General features: G+C 36.4%; 1 protein-coding gene across 1 annotated transcript; it reads right to left on the bottom strand.

The window, feature by feature from the left end:
• Positions 1-9,036: 9,036 nt before the first annotated feature.
• On the bottom strand, positions 9,037-13,299 carry LOC107768906 (nuclear ribonuclease Z-like). Its single transcript, XM_016588072.2, has 7 exons — positions 11,673-13,299; positions 11,494-11,564; positions 11,224-11,319; positions 10,801-10,920; positions 10,187-10,255; positions 9,965-10,039; positions 9,037-9,385 (listed from the first exon to the last, which is right to left on the bottom strand). Exons 1-7 carry the CDS (start codon positions 12,061-12,063, stop codon positions 9,311-9,313), a joined length of 897 nt encoding a protein of 298 aa, XP_016443558.2. The 5' UTR covers positions 12,064-13,299; the 3' UTR covers positions 9,037-9,310.
• Between the last annotated feature and the right edge of the window lie 12,050 nt (positions 13,300-25,349).

The following is a 25,349-nucleotide window of genomic DNA, read 5'->3' as shown; positions in this document are numbered from 1 at the left end:
ATATTTTTTTATTAATTTATAAACATGCGCAGACAAATGCAAATAACACAAGTAAAATAACAAAAATTCTCAAAATTGCACACCAAGGAAAATCGTTTTATTTTGAATTTTTTGGGAGTAATTCTTTCATAGGGCAAAAATCACGTGCTTACAGAAAGGGTATCCACCTAATTTGAAACATTTGAAAGTGTGGGGGTGCCTTACTAAAGTTATGTTCCCTGATCCTAAGAAAAGGAAAATAGGATCTAAAACATCTGATTGTATGTTTATTGGGTATGCTGAAAGTAGTGCAGCATATAAATTTTTAGTAGTCAAAAGTGATGTACTTGAAAGCAATACTATTGTTGAAACAAAAAATGCTGAATTTTTTGAAAATATTTTTCCTTTAAAATTTGAGAATATTTCTGATGCTCCTATTATTCCAAGTGATAATATTTTTCACATGTTCCAATTATTCAAAATGATTTTGAAAGTGAGGAAAGTGAGGATTTAAGAAGAAGCAAAAGACCAAGGAAAGAAAAATCTTTTGGTAATGATTTTTATACTTATCTTGTAGATAATGATCCTTTAACATATTCTGAAGCTATTTCTTCGTCTGATGCCTTATTTTGGAAAAAATCTATTGATGTAGAATTAAATTCAATTTTACAAAATAAAACTTGAATTTTAGTTGATTTACCTCCGGGATCTAAACCCATTGGTTGTAAATGGATTTTTAAGAAGAAACTCAATCCAAATGGTTTCATTGCTAGATACAAAGCTAGACTTGTTGCAAAAGGTTTTACCCAAAAGCAAAATATTGATTATTTTGATACTTATGCTCCTGTAACTAGAATTTCCTCAATTCGTGTTTTACTTGCCTTGGCTTCTATTTATAAACTTTTTATTCACCAAATGGATGTTAAAACTGCATTTTTAAATGGTGATTTGGAAGAGAAAATTTACATGGAGCAACCTGAGGGTTGTATAGTGTTTGGCCAAGAAAATAAAGTATGTAAATTGCTAAAATCTTTATATGGTCTAAAGCAAGCGCCTAAACAGTGGCATGAAAAATTTGATCAAGTATTGATTAATGATGGTTTTTCATCAATTGAAGTAGATAAATGTGTCTATACAAAATGTGTAGATGGTACATGTGTTATTATTTGCCTTTATGCAGATGACATGCTTATTTTTAGTTCTAGCCTTGATTTGGTACATAAAACCAAAATTTTCTTGTCTTCTAATTTTGAGATGAAAGACATGGGAGAAGCTAATGTTATTTTAGGCATGAAAATCATAAGAGATGGCAATAGTTTGATGTTGACTCAAGAATATTATGTTGAAAGAATTCTTAAAAAAATTGATAATTTTGATGTGGTATCTATAAGCACTCCTTATGATGCTAGTAGTCAATTAAAAAAGAATAAGGGAGATGTTGTAGATCAAAATAAATATGCTCAAGTTATTGGTAGTCTAATGCATTTGATGAATTTTACTAGACCTGATATTGCATATGCTGTGTGTAGATTGAGTAGATATACTCAAAACCCAAGTCATGATCATTGGAATGTATTAGTAAGAGTAATGAAATATTTGAGAGGTACCATGAACTATGGTATTAAATATAGTGGATTTCCCACTGTACTAGAAGGATACAGTGATGCTAACTGGATCTCTGATTCAAATGAGACAAAATCCACTAGTGGCTATGTGTTCACCCTCGGTGGGGGTGCTGTGGCATGAAAATCAGCTAAACAAACAATAATAGCTAGATCTACCATGGAATCTGAGTTTGTGGCACTGAAATTAGCTGGCAATGAGGCCGAGTGGTTAAAGAACCTTTTGGCGAGTATTCCACTAGGAATTAAACCGATACCTTCTGTGTCGATGCATTGTGATTGTCAAGCTGCAATAGCCATTGCCAAAAATAAATCCTTTAATGGGAAGAGTAGACATATCCGATTGAGACATAATCTGATAAAGCAGCTGCTGATAGATGGAATTATTTCCATAGATTATGTGAAGTCAGAAGTGAATTTGGCCGATCCTCTGACTAAACCTTTGGGAAGAAAATTAATATCTGAAACATCGAGGGGAATGAGACTTTTGCCAATTTGAGTTATATCAACTGTGATGATAACCCAACCTATGTGATTGGAGATCCTATGAAGTAGGTTCATATGAGTAATAACAAGTCATTAGTTGATCAAATGTGCACTATTAAATTATATCCCTTCCTATGGTGTGTATATATAGTGCAAGACTGCAAGGAATGGGAGGCTGAGTTATTAAACTCTTAATCTAATCCATAGCCTAATTTTAGGTGGTGTATTGTGCTGCAGAATACACTTGATGGATGGACCTATATGAGTGTGGAGTGGGGCCGCTCCTATGAAATTTATGGCAAAAAATTTTTAGAACACTCATAAAAACCAGGCGTGCGCATGGCCTAGTAGTGCAAAACCGCGATAAACAACAAAATGTGTGGGGGTATAATGTGATAGATAAGACACTAAATTTACCAAAGAATTCTTGGTTCATAGAAGTTTTGAACTTCACCAATTGTTCTGTAAGTTTAATCTTATTTTATCTAGGTCTGGTTCATAGTCCAAGAGACACCATATTCGACGAATTATGCTCATTTGTGAAAATCCAAAAAAAAGTTTTAGTTCACTATATTTTTTAATATTTCTTTTGAGATATGTGGGGGATTGATAGAAAAAAATAATTATGATATCTCAAAAAGAAATATTCTAAAACTATGACTAGATTTATTTACTTACTATTATATTAATGTGTCATTATTATAATAGTTATTTGTAACACTAATTTGATAATTCTGAATTTAATTTTTGACTAACAAAATCAGACAATTAATTGATAATTATTATACGTTATTATCAATTGTTAACGTATTGTTCTTATGGATTAAGAACGTTACTTGTTGAAAGAAACGTTCAGTAGCTTTGAAATTTGAGTTCACCATTTGAAAGAACATTTTTTTGAAACTTACTTTTGTAACAGAAGGCTTTAATGCTTATTTTTATAACAGAGGCCTTTATGGCTTATTTTTGTAACAGAAAAGCCTTTATGGCTTATTTTTGGGATTTAACGTATTCTTCAATTAGATTGTGAAGTTTTTCTGACTATATATACTTTGTTGGTTTTCATTTTCAGAGGTGAGTGGAAAAAACAAAGTTAAAACTTTTCTTCCCTTTTCTTTTGTGCTGGGTTTTCTTCTTAATCTTTTTTATTTCTGTTCCTAGTTATATTAGAAGAGCTGTTGAATCCTGGGGGATACGCCTAATTTTATTTATCACTGTGTGGACGAAATATTTTTAAAAACATTGTCTTTGACACGCCTCAAGTTAAACCTTTTATTCTCCATAATCATCCAATTTTTCCAACACTATTGGGTCTTCAATTCCTGGCTTTCCAAACTCCTATGATTGAAGTAGTTGAGACTTGAGAGTAGTACTAAAAGAGCAATAAACTAGCAATCATTGATTTGATGCAGTAGTTAAGAATAGTAAAAGAGCAATATGGCTACTAGTGTCTTCCCTGGCATGTACTTACTACAAATAGAATTGGGTATATACATCATGTCTCATTTTATGTAATGGTATTTGACTGTACATAAAATTTTGAAAAGAAAAAAAATTGTAACTTAGTGGTCTAAAACAAGTTAGTATATACATTTATAGGGTTATAAATCATCTTACTAAGCGTAAACTGAGAAGTTTATAGTTAAATTATTTATAATTATAAATACATATAGTTCTTCTTTTAACAAACTAAAAATAAAATTGTGTTACAAAAAATTGGACAAAAGGAGTAATATACCTGATAACTTAATTTACAATTGTAGACTTGATCAAAGTGACAGGAAAGCAAGAAGACAAAAATTCTTGCCATCTGATAAGTTAGTCTTACTTTATAGTTTATACCTATATTTTTTCTGAACTTTGATTTCTAAGGGGTCATTTGATTGGTTGAAGGTGTTACAAAAACAATACAATGTTTGGTTTAAGGGGTTATAAAAACAATATCCACATAACTAATGCGGTGTTAGGTTAATCATGTAAGAAGCAATAATCTTTGCAATTTGTGGTGGTAATATTAAATAATTCTCATGCTTATGAGGGATAAAATATTAAATAAGAATACACATATATTAGCATGTGAAGATGCATGGAAGTATTTAAAGACAAATATATAAGTAATTCCTACATAATATATGTTTAATTAGTATTATTTCATGCATATTCGACCTACATTATAGTTGCCCCATACCAAACGATCCCTTAGGGTATTGGTCCAGTCCCCTTTCTTTCTATTTTTTTAATTTCTTAATAAATTTCAAATTACGTACAAATACTGTATATAGAGGCGGACCTATATGTTATAGTGATGATCACGAATCCCATAAATTTCGGCCAAAATTTTGTATATGTACATGTATAAACCTTAAAAATAGCTAATTTAAAGCACTTGGTATCCTAAACACTAAAAGTCTTTCGGGGCACCGGTTAAGCAGAATATTGTGTCTCCGTTGTATGAAAATCCTGGTTTCGCCTCTAACTGTGTACCATAATTGATCAAGTCAAAGATGCAAAACACAAGCTAGCTAACCACTTTGAACAATATAACAAAATAATATTTTTCCATTATTACATAAACAAGTATCAATTGTAAGATATTACACCCACCAAGAAACACTAATCTCCAAGAGAGAAAAAAATGTCATAGCATAAAGAGTAATAGCCAAGCAAAGATCAAACAATTCAACAAACCTTACAAATAAAACATGGATTTCACATATGGAAACTTGAAGCTAGAGAAAAAATCGTCAATTAGAAAGCTAGGAAGATGCAGAAGCACGCTATTAGCCTCAGAGTTAATTCCTTTAGGAATTGCTAATAACATAGCTTACGAGAGACTTTCCCAATCTATGAGACTTGTTGATGAAGAGTACTCAAACCCTAGAAGCCATACTAAGAGGAGGAAGAACAAAACATGGGCATTTCTCATGAGGGTATTTTCTTGCAAGAAAACTATGATTAGTGACAACATGATATGTGAGGAAAGTGTTTGGAAGCTCGGGACGGAGCCATATCAGGCGGAGGTCTCACGTACGTGCAGTTCTCTGAGGAAGGGAGTGACTACCTACTGGAGCGAGAGCCCAAATAAGTGAGGCGAGAAGATCTTGATCGAAAGCTCACTGTTCTGAATAGTGGTGGTGGGGGAAAAGCCAATAGAAGTAGTGGTCGAGATGAAGAAGAAGAATATGGTGATTCATCTTTCATTTCACTTCCTTTCTTTTAATAAGTCCCTCCATTCCAAAAAGAATGTCAATATTTTACTACTAGTTTGTTTAAAATGAATGTTATCTTTCCAAATTCGAAAATATATAATTTGACTTGAATTACTATATATTTTATTTTAATAACGAACTTTTATAGCAACAGAAATATTATATTATATATGCAAAAAAATTACAAGATTCAAAAGTTTTAGTGCCATAAATTGAAACGATGAAAGTATTTATTTTCATCTTGGTTTCTTTTTTCAACTACCCAGAACAAAAACAATACACATCAAATTAATTAAATCAAAACGAAGCCAAAAGACATTGCTCCGGTACTTTTTATTTTACATTTAATCTTGACACTCAAATTGAGAAAATTATTTGATACTCCTTCCGTTCCATAATAATTGACTTTTGACCTTTGGCACATTCATTAAGAAAATACGAACTCCTAGAGAGGAAAAGATATATTCACTAAATTATTCTTAATTAAAATTTGCACAGTGTTACTTTAACACAATGGCATATATAAATAAGGGCAAATTTTGAAAAAATAAAATTACTCCCTCCGGTCCAAAATAAGTGATTTTTTGGCCGTTTTCTTGTGGTCCAAAATAAGTGATTTTTCCAGATTTCAAGAATGAATTAATTATTTTTTTCCTACATTGTTCTTGGAGTAACTAGTGTTGGAATATGTGTTAGGAGTGTTTATGTGAGATAGTAAAAGTTAATATGGTCAATTTCATTGCTAATTAATGCAAAAAGGTGAATTTCTTAATCTGTGTGAAAACATCCAAAAAATCACTTATTTGGACCGGAAGGAGTAATTCCTTCTTGATTATGTAAAAGGATACTTTTTGGACCAAAATAAAAGGCTAAAAAGTCATTTATTATGGATCGCGGGAGTAACATTAAACATAAGCGGGATTTGGCTAATAAATTGTCTTTGTCTCTCATTAAATGAGAAATTTATGATTATATGCTTTTTCCCAATAACAAGAAGTTGGAAAACACATAACGCCTTCTTAGTTTTTAAAATCCTAAATATTTTTAAACAGATCTTTAATTAGTGTGACAGATAAAAGGAACTGGAGGGATAATAAACTTTAAAGAATCGGCATCTATAAGGAGTTTCTTTTCGGGCGAACGGCACAAATAGCCACTAAGAGTAGTGGCTTTTATTTTAAAGCCACTGTTTTCAATGTATTTAGACTTTAGCCACTCCTTAAAAAACTTGTATCTGACTGGACGAAAATACCCTTCTGGTATAACTTATACCTACGCTATCAACACAAGCAGCAGTTACACAAAGAGAAGAAGCGAGCAGCAGCAGCAGTTACCCAGCGACGATCAACTGAGGATTGATGAAGTTATAGACATCGCCTCCTATGATAATTCTGTATTCGGACATAGTGTCTTCATTTTAGAAATTGAATTCAAAAAAATAAGAACACTATGTCCTTAACTTTGATTCTACTAGCCTCATTTTGCAAATTGAATAAAAAAACTTAAGGACAAAATGTCCTTCACTTTGTTGTTGTTCTTCTGTATACAAAGTCCTGTAGCTTGAGTTTCAAATTGTATGTTTTAATTTCTGGTTCAAATGTTAAGGACTAACAGTCCTTAACTTTTAAATACATGTTTAAATTTTAAGGACTAGCAGTCCTTAATTATTAATTCCATGTTTAAATGTTAAATGACAGACAGTCCTTAGCTTTTAATTTCTTGTTCAAAAGTTAAGGACTGACAGTCCTTAACTTTTAATTCCATGTTTAAATGTTAAGGACTAATAGTCCTTAACTTTAATTACATGTTTAAATGTTAAAGGACAGGCAGTCCTTAGCTTTTAATTTCTGGTTCTGAAGTTAAGGACTAGCAGTCCTTAACTTTTAATTCCATGTTTAAATGTTAAGGACTGACAGTCCTTAACTTTAATTACATGTTTAAATGTTAAAGGACAGACAGTCCTTAGCTTTTAATTTCTGGTTCAGAAGTTAAGGACTGACAGTCCTTAACTTTTAATTCCATATTTAAATGTTAAGGACTGACAGTCCTTAACTTTAATTATATGTTTAAATGTTAAAGGACAGACAGTCCTTAGCTTTTAATTTCTGGTTCAAAAGTTAAGGACATGCAATCCTTAAGTTTTAATTTTTGGTTCAAAAGTTAAGGACCGCCAGTCCTTAACTTTTAATTCCATGTTTAAATGTTAAGGACTGATAGTCCTTAACTTTAATTACATGTTTAAATGTTAAAGGACAGACAGTCCTTAGCTTTTAATTTCTGGTTCAGAAGTTAAGGACTGGCAGTCCTTAACTTTTAATTCCATGTTTAAATGTTAAGGACTGACAGTCCTTAACTTTAATTACATGTTTAAATGTTAAAGGACATGCAGTCCTTAGCTTTTAATTTCTGGTTCAGAAGTTAAGGACTGGCAGTCTTTAACTTTTAATTCCATATTTAAATGTTAAGGACTGTCTGTTTAAATGTTAAAGGACAGGCAGTCCTTAGCTTTTAATTTCTGGTTCAAAAGTTACGGACATGCAGTCCTTAAGTTTTAATTTTTGGTTCAAAAGTTAAGGACCGACAGTCCTTAAGTTTTATTTTCTTGTTCAAAAGTTAAGGACTCGAAGTCCTTAACTTTTAATTCCATGTTTAAATGTTAAGGAAAGGCAGTCCTTATCTTGGTCTTGCACTTACAGTACACCTGTTCTTAATTCTACAAGGATTGCTTTATAACGTATGTCATTTGTTTCCCATTCTCTTGACTTGTAGGATGGAAACAATATGCATAATAGTTATTTTTAATGGTAGATGAACTGAAGACTATAAATATCTTGAAACAGAACATAAATCATGAACTAGCAAATGAAAAAGTACCCAATGCCTCGAGTGCCACCAGTTACAAGAGCATTCATGCCATAAAGGGACCATCTATTCACTTTTTCACTACACTTAGTGGCAGTAGTTGTGAGTCGAACTGAACTGCAATTCATCCATGGGTTTATTATAAAGTGTCTGGGTTTTGGAAGTTGAAGTTTGTGCTTGAGAGAAGCAGCAACAGTGTGTGAAATGAAGAGGGGTTCCAACATTTTCTTTTGGAGAGAGAGAGAGAGAAGGGATTGAGGGATTGATGTGCACAGATAAGGGATTGAGGGATTGATGTTGTTGACCAAGCATGGAGGAGGCCGACCATGAAATCACCTTGGGTATTCCAGATGAAAATGAAACGCGAAAGAGAGGAAGAAAGGGTAAAAAAAAAAATTTTTCTATTAGTAGTGGCTATTTTTGCTGAGCATTATAACTAGTGGATAAAAATTAAAGACACCCTTAATTAGTGGCTACTACACGCCATTTTTACTTTCTTTTCTCAAAAACACCGCTTTATTACTAACTTCAATATATATATATATTAATCTCTTACTTTTTATGAATAGCCTAGTTTTCTTTTTAAATTTTACCTTGTAAATTATTTCAAGAATTTGAGGAGAGGAAGAGAAGTGGTTTCAATTGGCTCAAGTAAAATATGCGTATATTAGGGGTAACCGAACATTAGGAATGGTAACCAAATATTAGGGTGAATCTGACTCTAATACCATGTAAAAAGGTATTCATGGGAAAAAAATTGTAGGTAATTTATAGTGTATGTTTAAATAAGCAACACAACAAAATACTATATCTATAGTCGTAATCTAGTCAATATTAACTTATCCAACATGACTTAAATAGCTTTTCCATTTGCACTTGAGAAGTTTGCTGATAGTAATCGGTCACAACCTTTCTGCCTTCTAAACAAAGACACTTCAAGAACCTAAAAATATTGTTGGCTTTCTGATAGTAATAGGTTATAATGGCTAATTTCCCTTTTTAAAAACAATAATCAATATCGAGACATTACAAATAAAGATTTGAGTAAAATAAGATTCAATGTTTTCACCAAATAAAGGCGAAATATAAATCTGATTGAACTAGATCAAAGGAGAGATTCTAAAGTAGTTAATACGTGAATTCGGCTTTCGGTCAAAAACCTTCTGTGAGGCCAAAAACTCTGCCTGCCAAAGGCGGAGGTATTGCAGAAATAGCCTCCTGAATAACCTGATAAGGGAAGTACAGAAAACAAAAAATTGTTAGAATGATACATACACAAGAAATGAAACAAGTTAGTCCTAGAATTAGATCCTTTCTCTATTAAGGGAAGATCGATTAATCAGCAAACCATGGGAACACGAAAGTAGGAAGCCACTCTTTCCTAACACACGCTTAGGTCGCTGTACGAACAGCACGAATGTTGTAAAAAGCAAATGATAAAAATACTGAGTGCTATAGTAATTGGTTTTTAAGAGAAAGAAAAGACCAAAGGGTGTAAAATTGCAACCAGCATAGTAAAGACAGGCATAGGAAATTAAACACAGTTGAAAAATCCATTTCTATCCTAGATACAAGCTTTTCCATAAACAGCAATAAAAGCAAAGAGAGTACAAATTCGAGAGTCTATCCTGCCAAAGAACCAGGAAATATTGTTGGATTTCTTAGGAAAGCTCAAATAGACTATTTCCTAAAAGCTTTGCAATCTATGTCCATGATACTTGGTTTAGAAGTGGCGAGGGGCTATTGTGCATGTCGTGTGTGTGTGTGTGTGAGAGAGAGAGAGACAGACAGACAGAGAGAGCTTACATCCAACTGATAGCGGGCTGAAAAGTGGATTAAAAGGATTGCTTTGTTCAGAAACCTGTCTGCGAAATTGATAATCTGGTAGGATGTCACCAAAGCATAAAGAATTACATCAGACTCCTAAATAATTCTACAACACATTCAGGATTTTCTTTTTCAATCCTTCTAGTAAAATCTTGAGGTCAATTAAAAGGGAATCTCAGGAAATGATGCAAAAAGAACCACCTCAGACAGATGAGTATGTCCATATTCTCTTGCGTCATCAGCTGTTGTTTTGTCCTCCACATAAGTACTCTGTAGAAGAATTGCAAAGAACAACTTAAATACTCCAGAACAACTAATGTTGATTACGCAAAATGGAAAAAAGTTCTCCTCACCACTAATTTATTGTACCGGCTATGATACTATAACTTGCATAAGCGTGAGCACAAGTAATGATATTACTACTCCCATCGAAAGTTAATAGTAAAAGATTACTAAGTTAACTAGTAAATCCGATTGTGTCATAATCATAAGGATAAGTGCCATAAACTAGTAAGCAACTTTCTAACAACTCCAACTATGTTCTTCAAAAGTTGGATTATACAAAGAATGCTCATGGGACCTACTAATTAAATCAGCAAAGTGTCCAAAGTTGAAGATGACGAGATATGCAATAACAAAATGTAAAAAATCAAATAGTATATTAGGAAAAAAAGAAGTAAAAGAACCAAATAAACCTCATTATGAAAATAGTTCTTTCCAAGGAGAGAAAAATGACTACAAGGAATCAAAGAAATTGAGCATCATGTTACAAACAAGATACATTATTTGACAAGTGTTACGAAAAGAGAATTTACCTCCATTATGAGGATTTTTGCCCTCAAAACATCAGCATCAACATTTTCGGAATCCTTAATGAAGTCTGACATTGTATCTCCTGTAAATGCAATTTCAGCTGCTGTTGTAGTGTATGTGATCTGTCAAAAATCAAAAGTTAATCTTTGTCATATATCCGGGAAATTTGTTTCAGATGCATTCTTGTGCAAGGTTATGTATTAAGACAGGCAGCGTCGCTGCACCTTTGTCTGAAAAGAATTGCTCAATGTAAAAGCACATAAACTGTTCAAGCTAGTATATAATAAAGGTACTAAATCCATAAATCCATCCAAAAGGTTATTATGGAAACATCGTCATCCCAATGCATAAAGATTCGTATCCTTAGTACAAAAAGGAAAGGAAGAGAATAAAATTTCTGTTCGAATAATGATATCATGACAGACCTCCACACCTGATAACTTTAACTTCTTAATTTCATCTACTGGAAGGCCCACATATTCTTGCTTAAGCTTCTGTTTCACTGAAAATACTATATAACCCTGCATTATACCATAAAAACAAGCTGATTAAAACCTCGCTAGCAGCTGCTTACTCACGCAGAAAGTACAAAGCACATTGGTGCTTCAAAGAATCCACTTTATACTGGTAAAAAAAGGAGTGTGGGTAGGGAAAATGAGCAGCCGAAGCTCAGAGCACTAAGAAAAGTACTCAACCTGGCTAGGAATGACATGGTAAGTCTTGAATGCTCTAACTTTAAGATCCTTTCTCAAGTAGAATTCCTCCCCTGCATTTGCACAAAGATGTATTCACTTAAATTGTGAAATAAGCACCAACTCCAACTTTATAATAACTAATAGTGTCGGCAATATGACCAATACAGGTAGATTTTTACCCACATCCAAACCAATCAAAGTATGGTTCAGTTCAGAGTGATCCATAGCTCGGTGAGCTTCAAAAAGCTTCTCAACACTTTCTTTGATAACTTTTGGTACAATAATAGTAGGAGGTTTCATTCTGTAAAGGCCACGAGTCGCAACATACATAGGTAGTCCTCCAATGTGGTCCATGTGGCCATGAGAGATGAAAAGGAATTGCTGGGAGATGGCACGCTGAGGGCACTTGCCAATATCAAAGGCTAAATTAAGCGTGGGAACTATTATGCATGTCTCATGACCTGCTATTGATATCCCTTCTATTGAGTATCCTTCAATCTGCAAGCTCCTTTCTCTCTTGTGGCTACTGTTACTCCTCGAATTTGAATTGATCGATTCTGAATCTTTCATTTGTTTTGCTCTCCATTTCACAAAACACTGATGGACTCAGCTCTAGAAGAAATTAGAAACAGAGGACTGGATAAGGAGAAGAGGAAAAAAAGAAGAGTTCAGACGCACACAATACATTTTTTAATAATTAATATGCTCGATAAATGGGAAAAGATCACTTTCGCAGAATATGGAGATATTAACTATCAAGTTGTCTAACACACTCATCTTAACTCAAAAGGTAGATTAACTTGGATTTAAGAGGCACTTAAGATCAAATATTAAGAAGGCCAGAAATTAAACCTGGCTTTTTGGATAATTAGAATTATTTGGTAAGTGACTTCAAATTTAACACTTTCACCCCCACCCCCCCAAAAAACCCCAACTGCTGAAATTTTTCGCTATACAATGATAAATATTTCATCTTGGTACGGCTATTATATCACCTTTGCTTGCTATGGTTACTACTTGTTATTTCTGTTTCCTTTTTAGTTTTTTCTTCTTCAGCCGGGGTCTATCGGAAACAATCACTCTACCTTCGTAAAGTAGGAGTAAGATCTGCATGCAGTCTACTCTCCCCATACCCCACTTTGTAGGTTTGTTGTTATTGTATGGCCTTAGTCTCTTTAATTCTGTTTAACGGAAATATCACTCAAGATTTATATAAGAATACAAATAAACTGATAGAAGTCATATAGAAGAACCAAAGATCTATGCCAGTGTTTTTAGGGGCGTTTATGGGCCAGTCTCGGGGCGCGAATTGGGGCGGGGCATACGAAAAATGCATCCGGGCATTAATGAAGGGCGCAGATCCTTTCGGCGCACGCCCCAAGAGATGAGGCACACGCTTAGGCACAAAACTCGCCTCAGAACCAAGGCCCACGCCTGATGGAACTTAATAAATTGAGGGATAATTTTAGCAATTCCCCTTAAATTAATCAAACCCCTCCTCGTTTTATTCCAAATCTGTCCCCACCACATTAGAAAACGCCATAACCTCGTTGCAGTGAAGAAATCGCCCATACTCTATAGAACTTTGAGACTTGAGAAGTGATGTAGTTTTTCTGCATTTCTGCTTTTTCTGGAAGATGAGTGCCATTTGTGCTCTTAACAATGAGAACAATGTATCTCTGACCAAATTCTTCCTTTTTTTTGCACCAAAGAAAAATGTTAAACAACTAGGAAGTTATCCTCTCTCATGTTTTCAGTATATATTTTAAAGGCATCTGTAATGTTGGTCTATATAGTTCAGATCATTGCCACGAACTAGTTTAATTTTATTTCATTTTTGTTTTTTTCTTACAAATGATTGATCACACTTTTTGCTCGTCTTATTTGGAGTTTGGATTGTTATATCGGTTAGAACATCATTGACTTCTTGTTAAGATGTATCTCACGTATTAATCTGCTTTTCTGTTGTTAGTTAATATTATTATAATGATTTTCCTTTTTTGTGATTTGTAAAAAATTTCTACAATTTTTTATGTAAATTTTAGATTTATAAATAATTTTAAGCTTATTTTATTAATTATAAAATTGTAAAATTAAAGATTCTTGAGACTTACGCCCCGTGTTTCGGGGTTTACGCCTCGCCCCATATTGGGTAAAACGCCTCGCCTCGCGCCCCTGCCTTTTAAAACACTGATCTATGTTGAGGCTTTTACCAGGCGGATCCATTGTTTTCAAAAAGGGGATTCAATATTTGAAGAAGTAAACAGTGAAAAATTATCAATAAAGGGATCAGCGTAAAATTTTCAATTAAACTAACAATTTTTTTAATAAGTTAATTATACATACATCAAAATAAGACAAAATTGCATAAAATTTATATAATCAAACTAACACTTTCAGGTTTCAGCCAACTAAACTAATTCTGAAGTACCAAGCATAAAGATTTTATCCACCTCCAGCTATTCACCACTTCTCATTAACTTATGATCAAGTCAGACACAAGAAATTTCTTGGAATCTTTCACAGCATAAAGTAGATTAAACGAAAAGAAAGCAGATTCCCATTGTCTACTTATAAAATAAGAGAGAAAGGTAAAATTATCTTATCTTGCAAATATCATAATACCAATTAGTTGATGGCGATAATGTCGCCGCAATGGTGGTCAGTTGTTGGACTCCTTCAACCGCAAATATTCTTTTTATAGGTCTCTCTCAAGAATCTTACTTTTTTCCTTAATTGAATCAAAATTACTCGAATAACAATGTACGATATAATTATGAAATGCAATCATATTCTTTTTTATATCAAGCCATTTTACTTCCAAAAACTTAATAATACCTTTAAGTATGAAAATCTTATCTTGGTCATTTCATAACTGGTGGCTGTCACACCTCATTTTTCCGCGCCCGCGAGGGTGAAAGGGAGTTTTCTCCAATTAAAGGACAGTCGAAACGGGATTTGTTTGTTTGTTTCAGAGTCGCCACTTGGGAATTTTAAGGCGTCCCAAGTCACCAATTTTTATACCTGAATCGAGGAGAATATGACTCTGTCTATTTAACAGTCTGCGCACCAGAAATCCGGATAAGGAATTCTGTTAACCCGGGAGAAGGTGTTAGGCATTCCCGAGTTCCGTGGTTCTAGCACGGTCGCTCAACTGTTATATTCGGCTTGATTATTTTGATTTGTTAAATACATTTTTATTGCATGATTTTATTGTTACCGCTTCTATTTAGATTTAAAGACCCTTCTTTGAATCGAATCACGCGTACGTATATTCGTGTTATAAATTATATTTTTAAAACATGCGGAGTTGTGTCACGCGCACGTGTACACAATAATATAGATAATATTTTTATTAAAATATTTATTTTCGAAATTATGCTTTAAATAAAATCAAGAACATTCGCCCTTTTGGTATAATTAAGTAGTGAACCTCACATCTCGGGTTTTTATGAAATTAATAATGATATTCTCCGAGAAATCCCTTTTATTAAATATTCGATCGAAGTTGCGCGAACGCATAATCCGAATTGCCTTTAGAAATATAATTAGGTTACGCGAACGTATCCCTAATCACAAAAATATTCTTGATGGTAGTATAAATTTGTTTACAAATTGTTTATTATATCCACGTATTTGTATGTGAACATCATGAGAAATAAATATTCTTTTAGTCTCTAAATTCCTTAAAAAGAATTTACAATTTATTGGACGTTGATCGCAATTTATGTTTTTCGCGTATGAATTATATTCCTCAAACCATTCGAATTTGTGGAGTAAAAATAAACGTGTGATTAATACTACCATTTAGTGAATACAATATTTGCCTACCCAAATAGACAACATGCAAATTACGTATAAAAATTGGGAAAGAATGGATGTAAGGAAGTGATATTTTTGAAGAATTTTCATTGTTCTATTTGAAGCGAATGCTAAAAAAATGTTATAATCTATAAACCTAATCACCTTCTACATTACTTGTTTTTAATCCAAAGTTATAATCGTTTGATTAATTTGTTTATGATGGTAGATAGGCATCAAGTTGATAAGAAAGGGAATTATTATACAAATCGATTGAATAAAATTGCCTTACATGCAACACAATTGTCCGTCTAAAACATTCATAACACTCTAACATCGTAACGAGCTATATCAAATCACCTTCCATATATGATTATATATATACTCATCATCATGCCATATATGAACATACAACTTATATCAATCTAAACCAAAATCAGATTTTTTACAAGATATACTAATAATGTAATTTCTTGATACTTCCATTCTACTTTACATTTAGCTAACAATATTACGGGATGTAATTAATGGCCCATTTTATGTCATGTTCCCTACCTTGATAATTCAATCATGACTTCACTTAATGAAAATTCCGAAATAGGTGATATTATTACAACAAACGAATTTTAAGAGGTAAAAATTATCTTATATTCATTACGCCAAACGTACTACTATATTAATCAACTGAAACAAAAACCAAATTTTTAACTAATGAACTTGAACGAATGGAAAACAGAATTATAATTCCCGAACTTCATTAATTTGTCATGTTGAAGCTTTTCGTGACATGAATTTACAGATATGTACCTGATATTGGAAGCAAAAGAAAATGAAGATGAGAATCAGCGGCAGTTGTCACACCTCCTTTTTCCGCACCCGCGAGGGCGCAAGGGAGTTTTTCCAATTAAAGGACAATCGAAACGGGATGAGTTTATTTATTTCAGAGTCGCCACTTGGGAGATTTAGGGTGTCCCAAGTCACCAATTTTAATCCCGAATCGAGGAAAAGAATGACTCTATATTACAGTCTGCGTACCAGAAATCCGGATAAGGAATTCTGTTAACCCGGGAGAAGGTGTTAGGCATTCCCGAGTTCCGTGGTTCTAGCACGGTCGCTCAACTGTTATATTCGGCTTGATTATCTGATTTTAAATACAATACGAACTTATGTGCAAATTTTATCTTTCAACTGCTTTTATCATTTACCGTTATTTTTATCAAGAATTGCAACGTTATAAAATGTATCTCGAACCACGTTACAATCAATGTACCCGTGGTCATCGACACGCTTTGACTCCGTTGAGATTTGGATTTGGGTCACATCAATGTGCACCCGATAAGGAAATTAAATTATTAAAGGCGCGCCTAAAGCGACTAGCGTATTTATTTTGGGTAGGATCGTGAAATTTTACTAAACGGTCCATCCCGAAGTCTAAACAATTTTTAAAGCAATATTTATTGAGGGCCCCGCAATTTGTATTTTATTTGGCGAGGCTCATCTCGTTCTTTATTTTTAATGAATTTGCAACGTCATGGACATGCATCTCGAACCACGTCACAGTCAATGTACCCGTGATTAGAAAGGCATTTCGAATCCGTCGAGATTTGGATTTGGGTCACATAAATGTGCACCCGAGTTTAAGAAGGTAAAGTTTATTAAAGCGTATCCTAAAGAGACTAACGTGTTGTCATTTCAGGAAGGTTGCGAGATTTGCTAAGCAACCCGTCCTGGAAACTAAATGCTTCAATAATATACATTTAACAAGGGCCCCGCATCTGCGCGTTTTGTTTATTTCATCGAGGCTCATCTCGTTCTTATTTTTAAAGGGATATCTTATAGCAACTACGTTTCTTGTCGTGTTTGTCTCTATCAATTGAAAACAGTAGAAAGTCCTAATTAATTACATGTTTGAAGATGTTGTAACAACATTCAGAAAGGCTTAAAAAAAATCCGAAACGGGGCTGCATACACAGTCAGCCGATCCAGTAACCACGGGCCCAAATCCAGCCCAAGCATGATTGGCCAGACCCGGGCCACTGCTTGTTCGATGCGAGCCCGCCGGGTCTGTTTTGACCCGGGCTCGACTTCTCGTGGGGTTGAGATTGTAAACCGTGTTCTTTTATCTAAAAAAGGTTTTAGCAGTTATATACGGAACATGTATTGGAAAGGAAAGAAATTAACTTATAGTGTACGATTTTCATGCTTCGCATACATTACTTGTTTATACTACACTATTGCATTAAATCTGAGATACAACCCACTGCCTTGGGCATACTCTTATCACCATCCTATATACACGATCTAACATTCAACTACCATTCATTGACAGTTTACTAGGACTGTAAGCTAACTTTAGTATCCAAAACAAGAAGGTAAACTATTATACATTATATGAGGTCTAACATAATATCCTATGTATATATAGACATCTGCAGATCTTCTCCATTCATGCTCAAACTTTTCAAGTTACATTGGTAATATATTTGTACCTGGTATAGAAGACAACAGGAAGGAATGGTCAGCTAGGCAGTATGCAGCAAACACAGCCACAACAGATACACAACAACAACACAGCAACAATCAACTGAACCAAGCGTTTTCCGCAGCCACAGATAACCAACAGTGATCTCCTAGAATACAAGGACTATCAAATAGTCGAGTGCCAAGCCAGTAATCCCAGGAAAAAGTAAAGAAATAGCAGCAGTAACTGAGGGTTCAAATGCAGTAAAACCACCAGTTCAACAACCACAAACAACTCAGTCAATGCAAGCAACAGAACTTGGCCAAGACAGCTTTGACCAATATGCACTCTTGTACAACTTTCAGGCAGTATTTGGTTACAATGTCTATTGGAAACTACCTTGTGTTTACGCTATTGTGATTTGGGACTCACTAGACCTCTCTTCAGACTAAAGTTTTTTTTTTTTTGAAGACTCAAAAGTCCAGCCTCAGACTCAAAAAACTCCAGCCCCGTTTAAGTTCTCAAATGACTTATTTATAAGCCAAAAACCAGTGCAGTTAAGCTGCCTTTTTTTTTTTTTTTTTTGCAACTTGCAGCCTGCCCATACTTTTTAAAGCCCATGCCTAAGCATCTTTTGGTGTCAGCCCTCCTTTATTCCCACGCCTGGTTTTGTTTAATCAGGAGTTATGGGCCTTATTTTTTATTCAATTTAAGTCCCATACTCTTATGTCTTGTTCCCCATTGGCATTAATTTAATCCCAAATTAGTACCCTACTTGTCAGCTCATTTAAACTAATCATTTTTGTTCTTTGCAAACCCCAGACTACCCCTGTTAAACCCTGGTTACCACCGTCTTGACCCTTTGCCGCATCAGGGCATTTTTGAACTGATGAAAGTTTCAAATTCAGGACTGCCTAGACTGAACCTTTCAGTCATTTTTCAATGCAAACAAACTATTTCAAACAATGTTGGGGCCTTCAATCAGTGGCGAAGTATCAATTAGTCATGCGACATTATTAGCTCGTTTGATTCATTAGTTATAGAAACTAATCAACGACACTTATCGAGTCGACTATACTAATTATAGCAGGTAATAATCAGTCGCTCACACAAACAATATGTTCAGGGACCTAAAGGGCTTCGGACAACTTGGTCAGTCACTAGGAACCTATATAAGTTTATTCATGTGACGACTATACTAATCGGACATGCTTATCATAGGATACATTTAAATCATACACAGAAACCAATCGACCAAATAAAAGGTCTTTACAGAGATGAAGAAATCCGAATGAAAAAATAACAAAAAATAACAAAGAAACACAACGAAACATGCTGACCACTTAATCAAAACTAACACAAAAGAAAGGAAAACTTACCGAAAATGCTTAAATCAAACAGACCCAAATCTGATTCAACTTCGAACTTTTGAGGCCGAACAAACTTTAATCAGGGTGTTCTCACATGAGAACACCTTGATTAAGGTCTATTAGACCTCAAACCCATGTCAAAACCGGCCGGGTTCCCCAGGTGCATGTGTTTCAAGTTCTGAATTTCCAGATCTGGATTTTTAGGAGTTGTGGGTAGATTCGGACCAAACCAAGCTTGGTTTGGTCACAAGGAAGGTCAGGGGAGTGTCTGGTATGAAGATGGGATGGTTTGGCATAGATCCGGGTTCGACTCAAATCTTCAAATGAAGATTCGAGACGAACGGAAGTGATTCGAGGCTCGTGGTTAGTGGATTTGTGTTCAGGACAGTGAGGTGGTCCTAGGGTGTTCAGGAGGTGGCCACCGGCGTCCATGCCGCCGGGTTCTGGTGAAAGGGAAGCTAGGGCGGCTGCTAGGGTTTGGGGGGGCTTCAGTGTTTGGATGAAGACGATGAGTGGGGGGGTTAGAATAGGGGGCGTGGGGTGTGATAGGAGGCTTATATACGGGGAGGCTGATTCAATCCTGGCCGTTGGATCGATTAAAATTGATGGCCAGGATTGGGGAGGCTAGACCATACGGTGCCGTTTGGTTAATCAAGGGGTCGGTCAAAAACGGGAATGGGTCGGGTCATGAGGGCTAATAAGGGCCATCGGATCAATGGAAATGAACGGCCCAGATTAATTTGCCTGAAACGACGTCGTTTCAGGAGATGCCTGGGTAGCCGGTTTTGGACTGGACCTGATCGAATTGGTTTGGGCCTATTTTTGGTTTATTTCCTTGGCCCAAACCGTTTTCTTCATTCTTTTCTCCCTTTCTTTTTTCTTTTTTTTTCTTTTTCTAATCTTAAAACTAAAAATAAAAAATGAAATTCAAACAAACATAATTATCAAAATATTTAAATAGGTTAAATCGCACCCTAGAATATTTTTGTGAATTTTTCTTTTACTGAATGAATTATGGTCTAATTACCAGATCATACACATTTTGTACTTTGTTTAATAATGTAAAAAAAAAATGGACAAAATGGACAGACCCGCACATGACTAGCAGTACACGTTACGGAAAATTGAAAATTGTACAGCGAGGTCCTTTGTTACTATTTCTTTTGGAGTGACTGTCCGTGAAGCAAAAATCACGTGCTTACAGCTGCCCCTCTTTGCACGAAGACACGAAGGGTTTTCGCGCAAAGAAAAAGCGAGCGATTTTTGCCCGTCCGAATACTCCGTGTGAAGCATTTTTTGAAAGAGATTTGACCGAACCTTTGCTTCAGAGGTTTCCTACATATCCTGGGCTGAACAGGAATCAGGTCAATGTAGTTCGGGAAATTTTGGTAGCTGGGACTACCGTGTGACTGTATTGCTTGCTGTTGTTGTTGTGCGCTGTTGTATACTGCTGTAGGATGCTACTGCTCAACCGATCTCCCTATTACATTGCTCTAAAAGGAAAACAAGAAGCTAAGCTAAATTGAGGATCCTGAAATCTTATCCATCTTCAACTTGTTCTTGTTGCTTTGCTTTCTTGTCGGCTAACACTCTCCTCCGATGCCTTTATCTTGTGACTTTGGGAGATGATGCTGGTCCTTTGCTGACGTTTGAATGCCAGTTTACATTACTTTGCTTGATCTGCTGGGGACACGGCTTTCTTCTTTAAATCTTCCAATGGCTTCTTCAGTGGTATGTTTCTTCATCAGCATCGTCATGCTGGGCATGCTACAATGTTTCCAAACTACTTCTTTTGAGATGCGTTCCTTTTTCCTTTTGAATTGCACACTTGCCTCTGCAGTTGTCTGCTTCTTGGTGCTGCGGATTTTATTGTTTTTCCTGCTTGGGGCTTTCTGTTGTAACCTTCCGTCTTCAGGTGGGGCTACTGATTCCAAACTCTAGAGCTAAAATATATTCCCGCATTATACTGGTGGGCGACCTAGAACTTAAAATGTATTCCCGCATTATACTGGTGGGTGACCTAGAACTTAAAATGTATTCCCGCATTATACTGGTGGGCGACCTAGAACTTAAAATGTATTCCCGCATTATACTGGTGGGAGACCTAGAACTTAAATGTATTCCCGCATTATACTGGTGGGCGACCTAGAACTTAAAAGTATTCCCGCATTATACTGGTGGGCGACCTAGAACTTAAAAGTATTCCCGCATTATACTGGTGGGCGACCTAGAACTTAAATGTATTCCCGCATTATACTGGTGGGCGACCTAGAACTTAAAAGTATTCCCGCATTATACTGGTGGGCGACCTAGAACTTAAAAGTATTCCCGCATTATACTGGTGGGCGACCTAGAACTTAAATGTATTCCCGCATTATACTGGTGGGCGACCTAGAACTTAAATGTATTCCCGCATTATACTGGTGGGCGACCTAGAACTTAAAAGTATTCCCGCATTATACTGGTGGGCGACCTAGAACTTAAAAGTATTCCCGCATTATACTGGTGGGCGACCTAGAACTTAAAAGTATTCCCGCATTATACTGGTGGGCGACCTAGGACTTAAATGTATTCCCGCATTATACTGGTGGGCGACCTAGAACTTAAAAGTATTCCCGCATTATACTGGTGGGCGACCTAGAACTTAAAAGTATTCCCGCATTATACTGGTGGGCGACCTAGAACTTAAAAGTATTCCCGCATTATACTGGTGGGCGACCTAGAACTTAAATGTATTCCCGCATTATACTGGTGGGCGACCTAGAACTTAAAAGTATTCCCGCATTATACTGGTGGGCGACCTAGAACTTAAAATGTATTCCCGCATTATACTGGTGGGCGACCTAGAACTTAAATGTATTCCCGCATTATACTGGTGGGCGACCTAGAACTTAAAAGTATTCCCGCATTATACTGGTGGGCGACCTAGAACTTAAAAGTATTCCCGCATTATACTGGTGGGCGACCTAGAACTTAAATGTATTCCCGCATTATACTGGTGGGCGACCTAGAACTTAAATGTATTCCCGCATTATACTGGTGGGCGACCTAGAACTTAAAAGTATTCCCGCATTATACTGGTGGGCGACCTAGAACTTAAAAGTATTGAAATTGCTTTCCCGTTCTTCCGAGAAAATTTTCGACAATTGGCAGAAAATTTTCTGCCCCGGTTTTTGGTGACTTCCATGGCATTGCATCTTGCTGCCCTCATCAATCCTCTGTTCCCCTGCAACAGACAAAAGGATTTAATTAGTTTTTATCGTGGTGGTAGAGGGTGCCTTTCTGGCGAGCAATTTTTCTCTCTTCCTCTTTTCTTGCTCTTTGTCCCCATAATTGGTTGGCGGGCAAAGTTGCCTGTTGGGGGTCTCTAGCCTGCTGGGGATTGGTTTTCAGTTTATCCCCTACTCTGCTTTCTCTTTAAACACATGATGTGGGAGTCCGCTTCTAACTCTCGAAACCACTCCCTTTTGGAGCTTACTTCTTCCAAAATTTCCGGGCACAATCACTGCATTGCCCGGGACCGGCCTTTAAGACTGTTTGTATTATTCTGCGCTGGATGAATTCCCCTTTGGTTCCTGGTAGTAAGCTTTGAAAAATCCTTTAAAGACACTTTTTTAGGAAAAGAAATAAAGATATGGAAAAGAGAAAAACTTTCTTAGCCAATATTTTGTGGGAAGAGACAATCCACAGAACTTATCTGGAGAAAATAAAACTGGTCCCCGTGATCATGGCGTGCACCATAGATTCCGACCCAGTCTATTTGTATCGATTGATCTGCTCGATGGTTTGACCTGCTGGGGATGATAAAGGAGTGTTCACTTCGTTTCGAATGTGGTAGCTTTGCTGATCTGTCTTGTCGCCTCATAGTGCCCTTCGAGGGATTTTCACTAATGAGACTCTCTCTTTTCTCTCATATCCCGGCGCCTTATGGTGCCTGTGAAGGTTTTCACCAATAAGACTCTCTCATTTCATAGCCCTCATCTTACATCGCCTCTCGGTGCCTGTGAAGGTTTTCACCGATAAGGCTCTCTCATTTTATTTCTTTCGAGGAATCGGGGCGTTGTAGATACGACCCTCTCTTCTGGAGACTCCTTTGGCTATCAATTCATTCCCAGTCTTACGATCCTCTTCTTTGCTGGGGATTGGTGTATTATTCTCGGTCTTATTTGCCTGACTCGACATATTTTGAACATTGATCGGGAGGTCTTTTGGACGTTGAATGTTGGTTCTGGTGTGGAGTTAAAGAAAGGATATGAAAAAATGAAAATAATTTGATGGGTGATGTGCTACAACTTTTGGAATCAAACCTTTGTTGGAATTTTAAAACATAATTTCTGCCCCAGGTATCTTGCTTGGGGAATTTTTTTTTTTACTCTTATGTTGTGCTACGTGCGTTACGCACGCTGTGTCTATTATGCACACTATGTACATTATGCATCCTATATTTATTATGATGCATACTATGACCGAGCCGTGAGGCGCCTACGTATCCTCTTTGAGGAATCAGGTCAAACGTAGTTCCCACGGTTTTGTATTTCTTATGATTTTATCTTCTTTTCTTTTTTTTTTTTCACGTCCTTTCCATTAGTGATTCCAAAAGAGGGGTATGAAAGAATTACTTAAGGCTCAAAGGGGGAAGCAAGGGTTAAACAGTGTTTGGATAGAAGAAAGAATTGCCTCCGTCATCTCATTATCCATCAAATGCCAAATACAAACAAATAAACCAAAAATTGCCATAATTAAAGAAATTACGCATAATATCTCTTGACTGCAGCTGAATTGATAGCCATGTCGACACATCTACCCTCGATATCTGTCAAACACAGAGCGCCGTTGGACAATACTTTGGTCACGATATAAGGCCCTTGCCAATTTGGGGCGAATTTGCCTTTTGCCTCGACCTGATGTGGGATGATCTTCTTTAATACCTGCTGCCCTACTTCAAACTTCCTGGGGCGCACCTTTTTATTATACGCTCTTGCCATTCTCTTCTGGTACAGCTGACCATGGCACACTGCTGCCAATCTTTTCTCATCTATCAAGCTCAACTGTTCCAAGCGAGCTTTGATCCATTCATCATCATCAATTCCGGCTTCAGCGACAATTCGGAGGGACGGAATTTCGACCTCCGCTGGTATCACGGCCTCAGTTCCATACACCAACAAATAAGGAGTTGTGCCTATGGAAGTCCGGATGGTAGTGCGGTAACCCAACAAAGCAAAGGGTAATTTCTCGTGCCATTGTCTGGACCCTTCCACCATTTTTCGCAGTATCTTCTTGATATTCTTATTGGCTGCTTCGACCGCTCCATTCGCCTTGGGACGATATGGGGTGGAATTGCGGTGTGTAATCTTAAATTGTTGGCATACCTCTCTCATCAAGCTGCTATTAAGATTCGCACCGTTATCCGTGATGATCACTTTTGGGATCCCAAATCTACAGATGATATGGGAGTGAACAAAGTCCACCACTGCCTTCTTAGTTACTGATTTGAAGGTTTTAGCCTCAACCCATTTGGTGAAGTAATCAATGGTCACTAGAATGAACCTATGACCGTTGGACGCTGCTGGCTCAATGGGCCCAATGACATCCATGCCCCATGCTACAAACGGCCAGGGTGCTGACATCGTATGTAACTCTGTTGGCGGAGAGTGAATCAAGTCTCCATGTATCTGGCACTGATGGCATTTCCTCACGAAAGTGATACAGTCGTGTTCCATGGTGAGCCAATAACACCCTGTTCGAAGGATTTTTCTTGCCAATACATATCCACTCATGTGTGGCCCACAAACTCCAGCATGTACTTCTGCCATAACCGTTGTTGCCTGCCTGGCGTCTATGCATCTCAACAATCCCAGATCCGGGGTTCTTTTGTACAATATTTCCCCACTGAGGAAGAAACCATTCGACAAACGCCGGAGGGCTCTTTTTTGGTCTCCAGAGGTATGTTCTGGATATATCCCCATCCTGAGGTATTCCTTGATATCATAAAACCAGGGTTCGCCATCTGCTTCTTCTTCTATGGCGTTGCAGTAGGCGTGCTGATCACGGACCTGGATGTGTAGAGGATCAACATACATTTTGTCAGGGTGGTGCAGCATTGATGCCAAGGTGGCCAAGGCATCCGCAACCTCATTGTGAACTCTCGGGATGTGTTTGAACTTCACCGATCGAAATTGCTTGCTCAGATCATGCAAGCATTGTCGGTATGGTATGAGCTTTAG

This window comes from Nicotiana tabacum, chromosome 21 (genome assembly GCF_000715075.1).
Source record: "Nicotiana tabacum cultivar K326 chromosome 21, ASM71507v2, whole genome shotgun sequence".
In the NCBI taxonomy this organism is placed as follows: domain Eukaryota; kingdom Viridiplantae; phylum Streptophyta; class Magnoliopsida; order Solanales; family Solanaceae; genus Nicotiana; species Nicotiana tabacum.
Note: the sequence above shows the minus strand (reverse complement) of the source record. Positions and strands in the feature narration are given on the sequence as shown.

Bases quoted from the DNA above. Each gene is read 5' to 3' on its own strand.
- LOC107768906 (XM_016588072.2), bottom strand. From the start codon at position 12,063: ATGAAAGATTCAGAATCGATCAATTCAAATTCGAGGAGTAACAGTAGC. The intron at 11,565-11,672 runs GTAAAAATCTAC...GTGCAAATGCAG, and splicing joins TTTGATTGGTTTGGATGTGG to GGGAGGAATTCTACTTGAGA. The intron at 11,320-11,493 runs GTTGAGTACTTT...GGTATAATGCAG, and splicing joins ACCATGTCATTCCTAGCCAG to GGTTATATAGTATTTTCAGT.